Raw genomic sequence first — 19,964 nt, 5'->3', positions numbered from 1 at the left:
ACATCGGGAGAAGCAAGTCTCTCCTCTCTACGTGTGGCGTTTTTAATTGTCCAGACACCTGTTAACCTTTTCCAACAACTAGAGTGCAGTGTTTGCTTTTTGATTCTAGTGATCTTCATTATTCCAGTCCTCTTCCTCATCTCAGGGTTAAAAGGGAGTAAATAAAGTTAATTGTTCATGACTGGATGTTCTACACCCACACTACAGTATGCCATACAGGACTAGGGAGGTGAGTGGGTGTTACCAGAGGCCAACGAAACAGGCAAATGTCTGCCGTGACCTAGCACGTCTACTCCACCTCCCTGACGGATGTCTTCCCTCATGTGGTCCTCCCTCATGTGGTCCTCCCACAGATTGACCCTGGGGCGGCTGAGTCAAGTAGCTTCCGCCTTTCCTTGGCCACATGAGGGGAGATTTCCCAGTGAATTAGTGACGACCTCGCTAGATTCGTCACACACACGCTTCAAGTTAAAATATTGTAGTAATTCACGTGATTCTCTGTGCTGCTGCACTTTGGCCCTTATCCTATTCTTTAAAACAGTGGCTATTTTATGCTCCATGATGGGAGTCTCTTTAAAATAGGACTGCATGTGAATAGTTGTTAATTGTGTATGTACGTGGTTCAGCCAAGCAATTACAAGTGCATTCGAGTTGGATAAGAACATCTTAATAATCAGCAGGGTAAGAGAAACCCTCTGGTTACTCCAGTCGCATATCCAGTTTAAAGTTGGTTGAAATTTTTAATTCTCTCCCAAAAGTCCAAACTCTACTTTGTCCCATGATTGAACGCCAATCGGGGAAACCTAGGACATTTTGAAAAAGTCGTTTTCTGCAACTTGAAGGTCTAGAGCCTTCACATACCCCCATAACGATGACCCATATTTAGCTACTGTTCCAGCCTTAGTGGCATAAACATTCTTAATCTGGTCAATAGGTTTGATTTGGGCATATTCATAAGCCTGGAGACTCTACCGAAGGCTTGTTTGAATTTCGGTGTCCGTTTTGTAATATGAGGAGCTCCTGAAAATTTGGACACAAACCGAATTCCCAAATAACCAAACTCCTTATTGTTAAGACGGATTTCTAAACTCTGACCTGGTGGACAGAGGTTCGGAAGGCTAGCCTAGTTTCTTGGAACAGGGTAACCTTGTGGACAAGCCAGACCAATCAATTTAGCATTGGCGGCATCAAGACTAGGTCTCAGGAGGGGTGAGGGTAATGGAAAGCCTCAATGAACACACAGAGTAAAGGACACTTACAAATCACTGCCAGTCAGGTGTATATTTATTAAAAATACAAATACATTTATTTCAAGGCCTTTGAGATTCAACACACAAATACAATCGCAGTAATACTTCTAAGCCAACACAATCCTATCAATACACATATATGCCAGTCAGGTGTATATTTATTAAAAATACAAATACATTTATTTCAAGGCCTTTGAGATTCAACACACAAATACAATCGCAGTAATACTTCTAAGCCAACACAATCCTATCAATACACATATATAAAAGACCAATGGGGTCTAAAGGGTTAATGCACAAAATGGGTCCACAACCTGAAAGGGGGAGGAAGCAGGCAGGGCAAATAGTCTTTAGTCATTTTTGCATCAAACACGATCCTAACTGAAAGGCAGTCCAATCCCTAGGAAGAGTGAAGCCTATTGCTCAAATGTACTTGTAATGCTAGCGCACGCGGTAATGCTGGTGGCAAAGCAGAGTCTCTTCAAGGGTCTGGAGCAGCTCAGGAAGGTGGGTGAGGTGATGCAGAATACGTTCCCACTATTCGTGGAGGGTGGCCCCAACAGGGCAAAGCAGGTTCCAGAGTTTGGGAATAGTTTGCACTAGTAGTGGAAAGGAGAGGGGCCCTCAGGGGCCATTCATGCGTAAAAATGTATGGATGCGCTAGGGCCTACAGGTTAGGGTTGCAATTACTCACTAACCCCTGGCGCACTCGACCAAACTTCAGAAGTCGAGTCCACTTCAGTTGCAGGTTCAAATGCAGCAATATCGTGGCTCTGCGGCTTTCATCGACGAATATACAGCATTGATTCCCAAACGGGACAGTGGCGATTTCTCCGCTCCTGGTGGATGGATCAGGCCATTTCCGCTTTAGCAAGTTTCAGGGCACGGCTGCAATGAGTTTTAAACCACGGCTGGGCAACATATTAACCACGTGTACTCTGGTTCGGGCGCTCTCTCTTTACTCCAGACCTGGGAACGCCAAGTGTACGAAATTTGGTGAGAGTGCCGTGAACACAGAGCTTGCGATGTACCAAGTTTCAAGGGCCTCCTTGAAACAGCAGCGGTTTCAGAGCAAAGGTCCTGCGCAAGCTAGTCAGCCCACTGATTGGCCCAGGGACACTTCTGAGAAGGCTAACTTGTAGGGTTTGATGAAGGTGCAGAGAGTAGTTGGTCCCACCAGGCCTCCAGAGAAGGTGCGTACAAGGCCTTTTTACGCATGAAAATCTTGTAAATACGACAGCTTTATTATTTTCCTGTGTACATTTACACACCGGTTTAGAGCAGAGGGCAGTGCAAAGGTCAGGTTACTTGACAGAAACCAGAAGGCTTCTTTTTGATTTTTATCTATATGAATGTAATTGCAAGCCACCTCTGAAATAGAATGTATTTCTCAGAATCATTTCTTTCCATTCAGCTTTAGAAGCACTGTGCATATTTTCCTAGAATTTTAGGATTGTACAATAATATGGAAAACGAAGTAGCAATTGAGAATTAATATTGTTTAACAAATTATGCTTTTTTTGTCCAGTGAAAGCAATCCAGTAGTTCCAGTAATGTGTGCATAACCATGCGCAGGCAGATCATTTTTACACTAATAATTTAATTTACACTGTAATTATAAAAACAGTGTGAACAATGATGACTATGCACAGTCTAGTTTACATCCATTCAACCTTGCAGTCAATGGTGTACATTACTATAAATGGTAAGTGGCAGCAGAGTCTTTGCTCATGGGTGAGTGATTGTCATTACACCAATCACAGGTCTTCTTCTAGCCTCTCAAATCTTCAAGACTACAATTAAAACACCCAAAACCTGACTCTCCCCGAAAGCGCAAGTGCTGTTCAAATACAAACAAATGAAAGTTACATTGGTTATTGAAATGGAAACTCAACAAAACCTGTCCCTGTGATAATCCAGATAGGTGTTTACCTTTATGTAGGGCTTCATAAATGGTTTGTCATACATTTAGGTACTGTGATTATTATACCTCAGTGAATACTCAGGTTAACCAACCTCTGATGGCTGTTCGCCAATAAGATAACTCAGCCGGTTGAGCACTTGTTGCTGCAATCTGTGCGTTATTTGTAGGTTGCGGGTTCGAATCCTTGCAAGTCCGCCTCAGCCTTTCATCCTTTCGAGATCGATAAAGGAGTACCGACTTTGGTTTGGTGATAATTGTGATAAATATGTTCTATGTACAGCACTTTGCCAAAAGAGCTATGTAAATAACCATTTGACCATTAGATTAAATATAGAATTTAGCATGGAGTCCTTGCCTCTCTGAACTGTTGTATCATAACATTGGTCTACCATTAGGTAGTAATAGCTCCAGGAAATGATGACTTTATTAAACATCAAAAGACAATTCTGCTATCGAACCTCAAAACACACAATACAATTCATGTTTGCTTTACTATATAATTGGCTAGGTTTTTGTGAACATTTTAAATATATACAGAAGAGATCAAATGGCCAGACCTTATAGAAATAATGAAAACTGTATTCTGTCACAATGCAGAAAGCTGTCGCATAATAATGATTTCCATACAGTTATTGCACACGTCGGCTGAATGTCACATACATTTTACTCTCTTGCAAAGGAGAAAAGTCATTTTTACTCGCTTAAAATCCCATTTACTCTCAAAGTTTAAAAATTGGGAGTAAAATACTCCCCACCTCAAAATCTTATCTGGAGCACTGGGTCCCACTATTCCAAAGGGTTGAAGCGTCTTCGCAGACCTTCTCGGACGACCAGATGCAGAGGGGTCCAGCGGGACGACAGCAGGCTTAGTGTACCAAACCTTTAGCGGTTCACCAGCTGTTCCTCGACTCGTCTTCTTTGTTTCAGGATACTTGGAACCTATCCTTCGTTCAGTGAGAACTCCAGAGACCGACATGGTATGGGTGTTTGGAGCCTTCTCTTATCCAAAATCTCCTTTGCGCCAAAACGAAGAGGACCCAACGGGAGATCTGCTTACATACAGTCATACCACACGTGGACCAATTACGGACCACAGTGGTCCCAGGCATTCACAGCACACCAGACTCTCTGGCACACAGGATGTGTATTGGAACCAGACAGTCCAGCCCACATCCTGGAAGCGCACACAGACAAGGGATGCAGAAGCCTGCAAAAGCTTGGTGTTCCGTGGGAGAATGCATGCCCAAATAAGGACTGACTCGTGCTGGCTTGATCTGGGTAAGGTGAAGGGGCAAGATGGCCCAAGGACAGGACAAAGAACCTCGTGGCAGGGCCCTTTTGGAGCCAGGCCACCTATCCATGCCAAACGTGGTAACCGCGGTTTACCTGGCAGGAAAGGGTTAAAAATACATGAAGATAAGCTGCCATCAGCCCTGTCCAAGGCACATCTGCACTTCTCCTAAAAAATCCATCGAGAGTATCTAGGGCCTTTAGAAATGACAGGAAGACCCAAGTGCACTGTACTGTAAGGTACTTTGTGCACTTGCTACATGTTGCAGGTAAGTTTCAACGTAGACAAGGACTTAGAGAAACAAACTCTCCCATTACTGACTGTCCTTAAGGGTATGTCAGTTTCCCATAAAAAGTGAGCGAAAGGCCAGGGGAGCGCAGCAGAAGGCTGTGCTCCTCTGGCAAAGTCAGACTATGGTGTTTAAACAAAGCAAAAAGTTGAGGGGGTACACAAATGGAGGGAAAATTACACATTAAATGGAAATCTTTCCTAGAACTTATACACAGGGACCAATGAGTTATTACTATATTTTGCAGGAAATATAATTCAGCGAGTACCCTTCTGGCAGACCATAGATTTGCAGTGCAAATTCGAACTGATAAAAACGAAATAAATCACATTTTGTATCTAGGAGTAATATCTACTAACTATGTAAAAAATGATATCTCCCCACGTAAAGAGTATGGGGAAAAAAATGGCAAAAGAACACAACTTGTCGAACTTTGATCGTAATGCAATTATGCAAGTGTCTAAATGTGCGCACAGATTTACAGAATCCGATAATGTTAGTTGTATTAGTCACGCATGGGCACAGCCAAACCTAGGTCAGAATGATGAGACTGCCATTTTTTCAGTATCAGGGTAGGACTGGAAACCTTTGGCTTGGGGGAAAGTAACATTTTCTGGATCATGGTGAAGTGGCCTGAACTTCCAGAGCAACTCAAAACCAGCCTCTCAACCCACCCACACATTCTCAAGTATACATATCAGACATTATAGCCATTACTTTCCTTTTATGCAACATATCTTTCAGTTAGGTTTGTGGTTTCCGAGTGGGCTGACCTCTCCTCCTCTGAGACCTTAACATCCACCTGGTTGCTACTAGCCCCTCCTCTGGTCGGTCTCCCTCGCACTCCTCTTCTCACTCCTCTTCCTTTCTTGGGCAAACTCCTGGAAAAGCTGGCCATCTCCCAGCTGAACCTACATACTGAATCTGTTGGTTGTCTCCACTGCCACCAGTCTGGCTTCAGAGCAGCCTGAAGCATGCAAACTGCTATCCTGAAAACCTGTGAAGACTTGCTCTCCAATCTTGACTCCAGCCTGCCTCTGTCCACATTCTTTTTGATCTCTCCTGCAATCGCCTCAGAGACAACCAGGGTGTCTCTGGTCAGGCCCAAGCCTGGTGGATGACCTTTCTCACTGATCGACCCTCCCTGGTCCAACTTGAGTTTTTCCTCTGTTCCATCTCTCCCTCTCTCTGCTTGTGGTGTTCCCCAGGGGCCTAACCTCTCTCCCTGGCTTTCAACCACTACCTGGAACCTCTATCCCACCACACCTCTTCCTTCTGCTCTAACTTTCAGTGTGATGCAAAGGACACCCCGCTCTCTTTCAGGCTCCCTCAGCCACTTCTCTTTTTCTCCTTCTCTCATACCAGACTGCCTGACTGCAATTCAGGAATGGTGTGCCTCCAACAATCTCGGCCTTAATGAAAGTAAGTCAGAGATCCTCCTCATTGGGACACCCGCTCCCTCCTTTCCGCTCTCTGGCCACCAACCCTGGACCTTCTACCTGCTCCTTCCTGTGAGGCTAAGAACCTTGTTGTCAACTTCGACTCCACCCTCTACTTCTCTCACATCTCTAAGAAGTCTCACTATCAGCTGTACCTCCCCAGATGTCGTTCCGTTTCTCACTTTCCCCCAGAAGCTCACTGTCTCTAGACCCCTGGTCCTCTCTACGCTGGACTACTGAAACAGCCCCTTTCTAAATATGTCTGCCTCTTCTCTTTGCCCTTTACAACAGGGCTGAGACACTTGGCCACAAGCACAGGGATCGTATCTCTCCAGCCCCGAAATGGCTCCACTAGCTCCCTGTGGCTATGAGGATCAAGTACAAGACCCTCTGCATCGCCCATACCGCTTTCTGGGGCCGGGGCCCACAGTACATCCAGCTTTCTCTTCCTAAGCATCTTCTTTCTCTAGCCCTCCACTAATCCACCTCCAAAACTCTGAAGGTCAGCCGCTTCTTCAGGCAGAGAGTGGGGGGTAGATCTCTTTCCTCGGTTGGGGCCTCCCTCTGGAACAGCCTCCCTGAACCTCTCAAACTCGAGCAGGACCAACTAAGGCACCGGAAGCAACTCAAGACCTTCCTTTTCCGCCTTTCGCTTTCTCTCTCCCTTCCTCCCCCTTGCTGATCTCCCTGCCGGCTGTGTCCGCTGGTTACCTGGTCCAGGGTCCTGCATGACCAGTTGCCCTTGTACTGCCTCTGGGCCCCATACCACTTAAGGGACTTTTTCTGCAACCCTACAGTTCCCTGACTCTCTGCACTTATGAACCACTCCAGGAGTTACTTGCACTCTCCCTCCCCGCCCCCGGACTCCCCCTGGCATTTCGCCCCCTCCATCCCCCCGCACTTGCACGATCTGAATGACACAAGGCCTAGTAAGAATGTTTGTTTTGTCCTCGGTCTGTCCTCCCCTCGTCTTGTTCTGCCTAGAACACTGGTGTACAGGCGTGTTATAAATGACTTGTATCATATCATGCCGGAACACTTGTTAACTTCTTCTAGCCATTTTTTAGAATAATTTGGCCCCACGTCCTTAAGCATCCTGTAATCACACACTGTTGGTTTACACAGTTTATGTTTTCGACAACTTGCATTTAAGTTATTTTGATTCAATCAATTTACTGTATTCAATTTTAACTTGTCCGATACAAAATCCATGAATTTTCAGCATTGATTTACCTTCGGTGGAGGCGAGAGTAGCAATGACTGGTTCATAGGTATTTCACGGTTCCTTGTTCAGGCAGACATGAGCAGCGCCTGAGAAATATCCTTGGTGGTCGATGTTGAGCGTCAACACGATTCTGCAGCATCTCACGTCCTACAAACGACCCATTTCATTGCATCTGCACAAAGCACAGAAATAGGAGCATTTTTACTGCTTTTTGGTTTAAGTCAGCACCGCTTCATTCCTCTGGGGAAATACATCACACACAGCTCCACATTCAAAGCAGCCGAATTACAGTTTTTACAACTTTTAAAAAAACTATTTTGGCCGGCAGCATGTAAAGAAAATCCACTCTTATCCACCGGCGATTCCAAACACTCAGGCATGGAGGATTTTACAAAAATAGGTTTGTGCGTTTATTCATTCAAGAATTATTTTTGAGCATTGTAACGGGTGCATAATAACTTGTAGTCATCCTAGCGGGAAAATAGCAGCCTCCTTCCGGCACAGTCTCGTGACTTGGGGAGAGCAGTAGGAAGAACGTTTAGTATTAGAAGTAAGAAGTATGGGTTCTTTAGGTATCTGACACATGAAAAAATGCTGCATCAGACATTAACAAATGCTGAATTAGTTCATAAAACACCCAATGGTCCGAGACCATCTCCTACACAAATGAAAAGCTTGATGGCAAGAAATAAAACCACACTGACCACTCCATTAAACGTACAGGTCCTCGTCTCCATCAGACACTTTGGCTGTGGCAAAGTCAAGTTGTCAGACACGATCCAAAGGCATGTAGTGGACCCGGCAACTCAGAACCCCTTAACTACCAGGGCATTGCTGTTATAAGCTTGAGCTACATGTAGGGGGTAAAGGGTGGGAGTTGTAGGGCCCTGCTCCCCCAACCTATGCTGCCCGATGATCACGGAGATATAGCATGTGATGGCCTATACAATAGAAGAAAAGCATTTACCCTCCTCTCCAAGACCTCCATCAGAGTACGAGTGTCCCAATGCAAACAGGTATACTATGGCTATATAGCATTTAAACCTTTGGACAAGTCAAGAGAGTACACGCCCCGAGAAGCCATCTTGGTGAGCACCCATCCGTCAGTGGGTCTCTGATGGAAATAACATCTTCTAGACCCAAAAGTAAGGCCTAAAACCTGGTATAACTTACTGTAGTGCTTAAGGTTCCCATTAAACACTATTTCGGTTGGCCACATCATTTGGACATTTCTTTGTGGATTAGGGTATCCCTGGAAGGGTGAGCACTTCATAGAATAGGTTTTGGAACTTAAGTGTGATCACTAGGGGAATGCTGGGAGCGCCAAGGGATCACTGTAGAGCTCAAGCTATAATGCAGCTTCATTTAGAAGTCTTCCTTTAGTTGTAGAGTTTCCCCTAGTAACCGATCGGAGTTAATCTAACCCCAACCATTTTGTTATACATTTGTTGAACCAGAAGTCAAGAGTAACATGTAGCGAATGAGGCAATGTTACACACGTCATAAGAAATTACCATTTATTTATTTCAATTGAGCATTTTAAGTACACGGAGCCAGTAAAATTAGTTATTACCAAGTGCACAGCAGACCTAATCCAAAATGTGCCGATCCTGCGGGACAGGCACCTACAGGTCTTGCAAAAGGTGTTCTTTTTGGAGATTCCTTTGTCAAGAAAATGAGAGGATTCGTAGCCACATGCCCAGCTTTCGATAAGGCTCACAATTCCATAAGTAATATTATGCAGAAATAAGATCATTGCTGGTGAAGAAGTTACTTCACTCAGATATCTTGCTCGGATAGTAGGTTGATTTGCCTTTTGCATTCAGTCGATTTTCCACAAACCCTGCTGCTTCAGAGTCTTGCATTGTCTGCATATACAACCAGTTGATGCAGATTTCAAACAGCTAGATTGAAAATGTACTTTTGGTTACAGCACATAAAAGCATAGAATGGGAGAGTACTCTTAGGGGGCTCCAGGGACCTAACAAGAGTCAGATAGGACAGCTAGGGAGCTCACTGCTGCAGCGCATCAACCGCAGAGGTGCACTCTGGAGTAACTGGAGCATTACATCAACTGTTTATGATTTGTTGGCTCTTTTGAGGTCAAGAGGGACTCCCAAAACAGTTAACTGTGTGCGTTGTTGAGAATGATCTATCTTACCACTTAAATGTTGCTCAATTACCTAGGATGTACTTGTTCCCGGATGGCTGCTTTATGGTTAAGAACACCTCTGTCCAGTCAGAGTACTTCCTAGGGCTATCAAACATTGTAGCAGACTGGAATTCAAGCCATCCTGAGAGATTTCAATGACTAAAGATTAGACAGGAGAGTCTTCCTATAACTTTGATGTATATTGGGTCCATGCAGGACAGATTTCTTTGTCTTAAGGTTCAACGGACCGCTGGAGCTAGGTTGTTCAGCTGTAGGCCACATCAAGCAGTGGTAACAACCGATGCATTTGTCAAGCAGTGGAGACCTGCAACAAACTACGTTTCCATCATTCATACACTGGCCCAAGTCAGGAGACAAAGCAGGGCTCTAAATTATCATAAATAAGTCCCGCTAGTAGCTTAAAAGAACCTGGCTACCTTGAGACAAACAACTACCAGGAGCTACATTTGACTCCTAGAACAGGTGGCGCTATACAAACATACCTATGTGACAATAATTCTGTGTGCTTGGAAATGCATATAACGAGTATTAATAAACAAGTTGAACAGGGTGCAACATTTTACCTTGTACCAGCCAAGCATAAAAAAAAAAAAAATAAGGGACTTGCCCTCTCAAATTGCCAAATGCACATAGAACAGCATTTTCTACTCGCCAATAGCTATTGGAAATTGTGAGGCCTTGTTAGGCAAGATTGTGTGCAGTGCACTTTGGGAGACTACATCAACCTTGACCTCCTGGCAATAGGAACCAAGTCTGTACTACACAGGTTGGTAGTGTGGCTCAGCAGTCAGGCTCATCTCACACTCAGGGTTTCTTGTTTAAACAATTATTAATTTAACAGTCGGTTATATAAACCTTCTTCAGAAGGGAGCAAAACATGTAATGCTTCAAAATACACTTCAAAACACAGTCTTTGGTGGGTGAGGTTATGGTGAGTTATGGCTATGGAGAATATAAAAAGCATTGGCATATGGCTCATACCCCAGATACTTGAACCCGTGGTTGCCCCTCCATGAATTTACCAAAGAGAAGGAGAAGGTGTACTCTAAACCCAGAACCCTCCGTAAGGTTTCTATTTTGTGACCAAACAAGACTGGTAAAGGCAGGCCATCCGGCAATACACCCAAATGTTCATGTTAAGATTTCTCATCTCAACTGAACACTGACAAGATTTCCAGCGAGAAGGGCGAGGGGGGGGGAATGGAGGGGTTCATGGGGGAGTTCAATTGTTTATGTTATACTCAAGAGCCCACAACAGAAGGAAATGAGAACTGAACGTATGAGGAACTGTACCTTGTTTCTGTTCTGTATGCTTATAACTTGAGCTCTTAAAAGAAAAATAACGTTTGTAAAAAAATTTTTTTTTAAAAATAAAAATAAATCAATTAAAAACACACTTAGTTTCTCTAATCAGAGGATACCCATTGGGGACGGCACACAGACACTTGCTACACCCTCAAGTGACTTAAATAGCTAGGGCACTGTGGACATTGATTGATCACTGGTGCAATACTGAGTTTGGTGCAAAGGTTAGATAGGGGAATAAAACAAAGGTTAACAAATAGTTGATGAACTAATAAGTACTTTCTGAACCCGCCAATGCAAAGTAAATTAACCCTTCTCTGGGGGAAAGGTAAAGCACAGAGTCAGGGGTAAGAAGAGTCTCTCAGGGAGCCAGGACAGCCAATGTAAGTTGAGCAAAGTCTAGGGCAGCTGAAGATAAGGTAACTAAAGTTTTGCACAATGTTTTTAGACAAATTTGTAGAAATAAAAATCACTTGAAGGGCCACAAGCTGGGAGGCGTGTGAGGGGCCAAGCTGCAAGCAACTCTGGAAGGGCAACCAAGACAAGTCTCAACTGAGAACAAATAAGGCTACACAACAAGAGGTAATAGTCCCCTTAGCTCAACAGTACATTTGGTTTGAAGAAATGGGTCCAACTGGCTTATGTTCCTGTACAGCTCTGCAGATCCTATTGTTCCTGGGCCTCCGTTGTGGGGACAAGAGGGAGGACGTCTGGGGACTCCTGCACTGCAATGGGACGGCCAGCGGCAGCAATGGCCAAACTTCAATTCAGCTGCACTTTGCGGTTTCAACTCCTCACGTCTACAGCAAATCGCACCACCGCGGTCTCACGGATACCACTCTAGACTTTCCTTGCATCTGGGGTCCAGCACTCTGTTGAGGTGGCTCAGGTTTGGTCGGTCCTGCTTCAAGGGAGCCCGAAGGATCTTCCTGAGGCTCGGTTCAGACTTAAAAGTGATCCACGTGGTTTGGTGTTCCTCTCCCTGGCACTTCAGTTCCAGCAGCAGAAGAATAAGTATAGCCAGCTCTGAGAGGATGTCCAAACTATTTCCTTTTGGGGTCGACTGGTCCCACCAACTCAAGGGGAGAAGTCGTCCTTGCAGGGCTTCTCTAGTCGAAACGAATTCAGAGTTTCAGCATAGCAGCAGGGGTTCACCGGGCAAACCAACGGTCCAGGAGTTGCAGCAGGCATGTCTTCCAAGTTATTCTTCAGATTCCTTAGTCCAGCAGTCAGCTCTGCCTTCCAAGACAAAAAGCCTCGCCTTTTATGCAGGTTTCTCCCGTTCATTCCTCCCTAGCTGTCAATCACAGCAGGATGGCTCGGGCCAATCACCTATAGGCGCATTCCTATAACCATGGGGATGAAGAACAGCGATTGGGCACCTCCTTCACTTCCTGCCCCTGCCAGACACGCTGGAGTCAGAGGCGGGCTTCACTTGTGAATCCCGCCAAAGACAAAAGGAATAAAAGTACCAACTTTGTTTGACACGCAGAGTAAATCTCAAGAAGGACCTTTCCAAGAAGAAATGGTGAAAAAAAGAAGACCGTGCCATTGTGACAAAGTGGGCACCCATGGGTGCCTTACTGCAGCTGCAATTGCAGCCTGCAGTAAAAACACACAATGGTAGTAAAAAGTAAACCACTGCCTCCAGCCATTAATTGTAGAAAGGGTAACATAAAATGTTACATGGAAACTAGACAAAGGGGATAGTAAGTAACCCCTCCAGAACCCTGTGGTAAGATAGTGTGTGCTGGGTCTAGAAAAGTTACAAATTGTAAGTAAAGTCAATTTCACTTCACTGCTCTTGGAAACAGTTTCACTAAGAGAAGGTATTTAAACAGACTTCCCTGTGGCACTGCACTGAAGGTGCTGTGTGTCACAAAGTAAAGATGATACCTATGGACTTTGTCAGACTCCAAAGTCAAAAGAAACACTGAGTCCAAATCACAGAAAAATACATGAGAGTGGGAAAAAGGTCTCACTCTCTCTAGGTAAGAAATTAAAAAGTCCTAAAGTCCCGCAAAAGTGCTGGTGGTCTCGAACGTAAAAGGGAATTAGCACATTTCTGAGAATTCTCCCTAACACGCCTGATGTAGAGTATGTTTAAAACATAAAGTTCATATACATTTGACAAAAAGTTATAGCATGCATCTCAAGTGGAAGTTGGATTTGCGACTCGGTTTATACCTACTCCTGGTTACACAGCAGTAGCTCCTACTTACTGAGAGATTCTCGATAACCAGGAGCTACTTTTAGCTCCTGCTCAACAAAATCTTTATTTCAACCTCAAATAGTGTATGGCAAGTCCTGTTCACACTTATTTAGATGGCGCAAGCATGATTTTTGTGTCCATTAGACCTCTTATCAAGTCCTCCGACTCTCCTGCCCCATATTCCCCACATAGTATGGGTCCACCAGTGAACCTTCACCCGATAGTTCACAGCAGTTTTCTCAAATTGGTGGCACAGAGGATTTCCTGAGTAGGTGGAGAAAGCCAGGACTTTCAGAAGAGGAAGGAGGCTTAATCTGTTTGGGGTTGAATAGTTCCTGGTTCGGTCTCCATACTTAACCTGTCCGACTCAGGGTCTTTAGGGACCCATTGTTCTTGGGAGAGGTTCTGCTTACCTTCAAAGGGGATAATCTGGAGTTCCTCCACAAAGTGGGATCTTCTTTGGCCTTTCCTACTTACCCTTTGGGGTCTCATATTTCAGGGGTAGACGAGACACTTTCAGGCTGAGAGGTTTTTAGGGGTTCTGTTAGGGTGAGAAAGAAAGCTTCCTCAAGGGCTTGGCATCTCCTCTCCACCCGGGCCCCCTCTTCTGGAACCTGTAGTTTGTCTGAGGTTTTCTACCGTCATTTCCCCCCTGGGGCATCAGGCCTGGGTGTTGGGGAATTGTGGGACGCTGGGTTAGGTTGAGAGTTGGACCGAGTCCTCAGCATTTGCCCGAGATCATTTGTTAGTTGCTGGACCCGTCGCTCTAGTTGTAAGACTTCATCTGGGTGGTAGGGAGGTCTCAAGTCATACCTCTGCTGCTCCTGAAAGGGGCAACTGTCCTTTCTGCCGGAGTGGCTCGGGTACTGGAAATTCCCCCAATAATTTTCCATCCTGAATCTCCCTTCTCCCGGGTTCGGGGATCTATTGTCCTGGAACCAGAGAGGGATTGTTTTGGAAGTTCTGGTTTGGCGGATATATGGGAAAAAAGTTCATCTTGAGAGGTGGAGTGATACTCTCCTGAGGGAAGTTTCCTGGGGCAGTACTTGCCCGATATAGTTCCCCCCTTGGGTCGGGGGAGTGTATGCATACCCCAGGATTGGTTTAGTACCCTTGTACCTAGCACTTATACAGGTGGCAGGGCCAGGGGAATCATTGTTCTGGGCCCCCGCTTGACTACCTTTCGATTGGACTGGGTTGATGGGGGTCACTTCCACTTTCCATTTTGCTTGTTGGCAGAAGGGTTACTTTTAGGCCCAGATCCAATGGAGGGGTAGTTTTTACCTCTGCCACCTTTGCAACAGCAAGGGTGTTAGATGGTTTGGGGGTTTTGACAGTATCTTTACTCTCAGCAGGATTTAGACCTCATAAATTGTTACGCTCACCTGATTCCCACAGGGGCGTCGATCGGACCCGGACAGCTGCGGTCTCCACCAACGTGATGCGTAATGAAGAGATGACAGTCTGGACTGGCCCGCCTAATCTTGTCTGCTGGACTCGTAGAAGTATTCTCCTGCAAGTGGAGAAAGGGATTTAGCCACCCGTGGACTTAAGTGATGCCCCCCCACCCCAACTGTTCTTTCTCCCCCCACTAATCACCTCCGATAACCCCTCTTGGTAACCTCACCTTATGTTTTTAAATGAGGAGCTCTCCATCCTGCATGGCATGCAGGGGCGCGTAGATACCAGTTACTTCACTGGTTTGAAGGTACTGGAGGAGTTCCGGAGGAATATTGACTCCAGTGTCTATAAAGTTCAAAGAGTTCAATATGTCCGATGTTCACTCTTGTTCCATTCCCTCGTTAGGTTGCAGCTAGGTCCAAAAGAATATTGCCTGAAGGCAGCTGATGGCATTCAGGTAAGAGTCTGTATTACCAAACACTGTCCGGTAAAAATTGCATGAGTTTAACTTGCTGTTTTCTCTCCCTTTATAGGTGCGGCATAGAAAGATGCGACGAATTAAAGGATAATACCTCCGGTGGTAAAGCAGGTAAGCCTATGGTGGCAAAGAGATTGTCTTTGTCGGTTTTCTCGGCTCACCTTGTTATTCCTTTTGTTTTCACCCCAGGTGCTAGGTTTCGATGAAGAAAATGATGGAGGCAGCGCCGAGTTGAAAGATGCGGTGGACTGGGGAGTATAACGCAGCGCTGCTGCTGGCGAAGCGACGCGTGCTGAAATAATGTCCTTTCCAGGCTCGGAGATGAGCTGGGTCCGGAATCAGGTAAGGAATCAAATAAGGTCTGATCTAACCTCTTCTCCTTTCTTTTCCTTTTGTCAAGGAGCTCCGGATTCGAGGCGGGCGTGGCAGAAGACTGGATGCGGACTTGCAGACACGGTGAGCGTTACGCTGCTGGATGCAGAATAACATGAAGCATGAGCTGCTGTTCGGGCGTGGTGTAAATAGCCTGCAAAGTAGGCTCAGGTAAGAAGTTCCCCAGAACCACACCCGAGTAAAAAATAGTCCCTGTAATAAAATAGTCCCATCCAGGCCTCATGTTGGCTTGGACTCATTTGCAGCATGGTCTGTATAAGGTAAGGAAAGTCTATGAGCCTGGCGCCTATGGCACCAGGACTGAATCCAAACAGCACTGGGTTTTAATGAGTATATGGATGCCTGCTCCCGGGGCTGATGGACTCGATCCGGATGCCCGGGGGTAGGCATCATGACATAAATCCTGGTTGCCTGTTCAAACACCCAATCCAGGTCCTATGCTCATGAAATCACGCACCAACTGATTCATTATATATTTGGGGAGAGCATGGAAATATTTAGTCACCTACTATTGGTGTTCACCCGCCTGGAAGTCTGAGCAAATGCCCTCAACTCCTGCACAAACTCCCTAGCCGCCTGATCATCCCAACACTGCAAGTTATATACAGCCTTAATTTGTTTTCAATATGGCCACCTTATAAGTGGACCCTTTATGATGATCCTTGCCCTCCAGTCCTGCAAAGAAACTGGAGTACTCCGGTGAGAACGCCCATTTAGCAAATGCTATACAATTCACATCACGCCTGATCTGGAATGATGCCATCAAGTGCTCATAAAGTTCCAGGTTTTCCCATACTGAATACTTGCCATTCTTGTGGTATGGGGTCAGAAAGCACTTTATGGCTTGGATTGGCCTTATTGGTCCTTTGGCAAAACCCCTTCTTTGTTTCCCTGTATTTTTCCCCTTCTTCTACACCAGAGTCCACTCACCTTCTGACTCAGAACTGCTACCGGTACTCCCTTCCCTGTCCTCTAGGCGCTACCCATCTCTATGAAACTGAGGATATCTCCCAGAACCATGGGGTCTGGACTCCTCTCGCCCACTCTCCCTGGGTTCCTTTCAGGCCCAGGATAGAACCCACTTTCCTCATCCCTCCTAGCAAGGAGTCTGGGGAATTCACCCTCTTCCCCTGACTATACAGATGTTTTTAGAATGCCCTTCCTGGGCTGAGGGTCTTGCTTTTCTTCTTCAGCGAAGCAGGCAAGGTGGTCTCTTTGTAGTCGAATCTTCAGCCAATCTAACTCCCTGACTTTCCCCTCATAAGAGTTTTCATGGTCTGAAGTACTTACCGTATTATTCCTTACTTCCCAGTACACACTGGTCCGGCCATTTTCCATTCTGTGCGGTAGAGATGAATCCTCATGAATAACAGACAGGGACTGGCCTTCTTGATCCGTTGGCCTAGGCCTGGGTAAGTCTAACTGCCTCATGTCACCCTGTTCTTGATATGTGGTATGCATGAGGTCTGTTCCCATTTGTGCACGAGAGGTTGTAATGACGGGCATGAGGCCCCTGTTGGAAAGGCCGCCTCACCTTGATCGGTTGGTCTTGTCCCACATCCCGATTGGTCAGGGTGCCTCAGGTCCTATATATACATTTTCATTTTCCTTGGTGAGGCTCTCACACCTGCGTTTCTCTTTATTCATTTGCTACTGGTAGTCAGAGAGCTGGATTTTTAATTCTGGAGACTAATCTGTCTCTTGTTCAACCCTATATTTTGCTGCCACTAATGGGTCAGCTTCCATTTGCCTCACTCGCTCTATAAGCTCATTCCTTTCTTCTCCAATTCTACCTCCATTTACAACTGATTTATCCTCTGTAAAAGGACATGGTTATCCTGATTCAAGAGGTATTTTTCCTGAGGCAGTTGTGTCCTCTGTTGTCCCTGCTGATGTATCTGATCAAAGTCATTTTGGGAATCAAACCCATCGTTTTATTTCTTATTTGAATGCGATAATGTCCTCCAAAAAGACTATTAAGAGCAGACTGCGCATTTAGCTCGTGTTGCAGTGCGCTCAGATTTTATACACTTTGTGAATTTTTCAGTGCAAAAAAGTGGGTTTCGTGCTCTGCACTTTGATGCAATGTTTTTAACAAAGCTTTGAGTTGTTGAACAAGATCCTGGCCCCGGGACAGGTCTCCAGCCTGAGTCGTCCTACTAGCCCCACTATTTTGCCAACGCTCTTCTACCAACAGCAAATGAAACTATAACTGAGCAGTTAACTGAGCCATTTGTATCTGTTCATCACAAGCAGTTGTGGTCATAAAACGCTTCAAGTGGTTTGTGCAATATTCCGGCTTCAAGCCAAATATCATTGCTTACGGAGTAACCTCCCGCACAATTCTGGTTTGCCAGTTTCCTGCATCGTCCTCAACCCATTCTCCTTCCAGAAATAATTTAATTAGGAGATGCTCCCTGGCTTCACCCATTTGTACAGTAGTTATTTTCACAATTAAAACTTTCTTTATTCATGGGCAAAAATTACCCTCTTCCTGCTCGATTTCCTCACTCAAATAAATTCTTGCACACTCATTTACCTACACATCTCCCTGTAACTCAGGAGTCAAGTCCTAGCAGCACTTTAACAAAACAAAGATTTCCCTGCACCTTAATGCAATTGCATCAAAATGAATAGACTGTCACAATGTACTCGTCATGGGTAAGGAATAGCAAGCTAAATCCAAGCCCAATCACCCAATTTGTAATGGTTTATTGATAAGCCACCCTCAACACAGGGAGTTCCTTCCCTCCCCGCTCAAGTGGTTATGCAACAAACTATTTAACAGTTCTTTCTTTTAGCTCTATCTCAGACACATATCATGCCCCTTGGATCCCTCTCCCCTGAGCCAACAATGAGCAAAGAATCAGGCCGGTTTACGGAAAATATATTGGTATTTATTTAAATGAACAGTAATAGAAATGAGCACGTAAATGTCAAAACGCCACCTTATCTGTGGCACAACACAATCAACTTCTCTCAGCATAAATAAATCACAAACGTGAGTTAAAAAGGACAATCGCAATTCTTACTTTCTGCAAATTTCACTTCAGGAAATAATTACACTGATCAATAACAAAGGGCACTTATGTAAGGTTGTGCGATTTTGATTTTCCAGCAGGCTTAAAAAGGTAGCAGTAGGATTTCAAGATAAATACATATGGCAATTATAATTTCGCCCACACTTTTGGTTTAAAATAAAGGGTGATTTATCGCTTTGTTTTTCAGACACCCCCTTGCTTTGGTCTAGGTTGAGAAGTCAGACAGAAAAATTGGTGGGGAATTTTGGATTTCAGACCCCCCCCCTTACTGAAAGGCCTGTGTTGGGTAAACTGGATAAAAAGGTTGGACTGATTTAAGAACAAAGACACCCTTCTTCCTTAAAAAAAGTCAGGGTCAGCTGGACAACAAGGATTACCCAATTAAAATGATAGGTTATAGTTTTCAGTGAACACTGGGAAGTGAGCTTTGTTAATTTTGACTTAACAAAATTCACACTGTAGTATTCTGCCGAATGGGAAATTAATTGAATATTTTTTTGTTACATAGGATCTACACAGTTTTGCCCCTCCCCCACCGTCACCCACTATAAAGGGAAAGGATTCAAGGCAAGCTGACCCTCCCCCTTTTTGGTTTCCCAGGGCTCAGTTCTACTTACATAGCAAGCCTCTGTTTAAGGTTCAGGAAAGCCAGCTACATCTCAAGACACTGGAAAGATAGGGCAGGAGTCTGGTCACTCCACTCTCAAAGATGGCTCTCCAACATAGGACCCAGTCAGCTTTGAGGCCTTCCTAGAGATAGACATCTCCGCCCAGATGCACTCTCAGCAATCTCCTCTGATGTCTCCTTACAGCCGTCTGCCTGATGGTCTGTCTCTTCTCTCTGTCCTCCTGTCTTTCTCCTTTTTCTGTCCCTTGTCCTAGTTTAGTACCCCTTATATAGCAGTGATGACACCACCAATTTTACAATCTTGGGGAGGTACCCTGGAATAAGTCCTGCCACTAGGATTGGACAGATGCCCTTCCCTCTCCTCCCAAACCCAGCCTCCAAGTCAGGATTGGTTTAGGGGTCGGGAGCAACATATGGCAATTCCCATTTGTCATCCTCCTTTGTTATCCTGTCAACTTTTGGGCAAAAACTAGTTAAGTATCACAACTTCATCATTTTACTAGCAACTGCCAGCCTAAACAGATTTTATATTTCAGCTAATCATGGGGAAGTCGATAAACCGACCCCCAAATCTGTGTCATGCAGCACAGCCTTGTGCTTTTCATGGAAACGGCAGAAATTTGCCACAACAGTAGTTATTAAAGGATAGTTCCGGGACTTTTTTTTTATTGTCCCTACGGTTCGGCCATGTCTTTTTAAGCATAACTCGGTAGATCGTAGAAAACTTTCCTATGGACCTTACCCGACTTTTCGTCCATTAACGCACTCGAAATCAGCCGCCATTTTCTGATAATCCTATCATTTCCCCCCATCGCCCTGGCTCACCTGCTTTTGCGGCACTAAATCAAATCCCCCGCCCCTGAGCCTGACATCAGCAGACGCGTACCGCCCATTTCCCAACGCCAAAGCACGTTT

The 19,964-nt window shown here is 45.1% G+C and overlaps 1 protein-coding gene across 3 annotated transcripts in view; it reads right to left on the bottom strand.

The window, feature by feature from the left end:
• The window catches only part of CCDC62 (coiled-coil domain containing 62), a 498,667-nt gene that overhangs the window by 460,774 nt on the left and 17,929 nt on the right, over window positions 1–19,964 (bottom strand). For all 3 annotated transcript variants that reach the window (XM_069619632.1, XM_069619633.1, XM_069619634.1), the window contains one exon: window positions 7,427–7,590. In XM_069619632.1, the coding sequence (XP_069475733.1) occupies window positions 7,427–7,462 (36 nt within the window). In that variant the 5' untranslated portion in view covers window positions 7,463–7,590. The remainder of the gene's footprint in view (window positions 1–7,426; window positions 7,591–19,964) is intronic.

The sequence above is a fragment of the Ambystoma mexicanum genome, chromosome 10 (genome assembly GCF_040938575.1).
Source record: "Ambystoma mexicanum isolate Mex_15411 chromosome 10, UKY_AmexF1_1, whole genome shotgun sequence".
Lineage (NCBI taxonomy): Eukaryota > Metazoa > Chordata > Amphibia > Caudata > Ambystomatidae > Ambystoma > Ambystoma mexicanum.
Note: the sequence above shows the minus strand (reverse complement) of the source record. Positions and strands in the feature narration are given on the sequence as shown.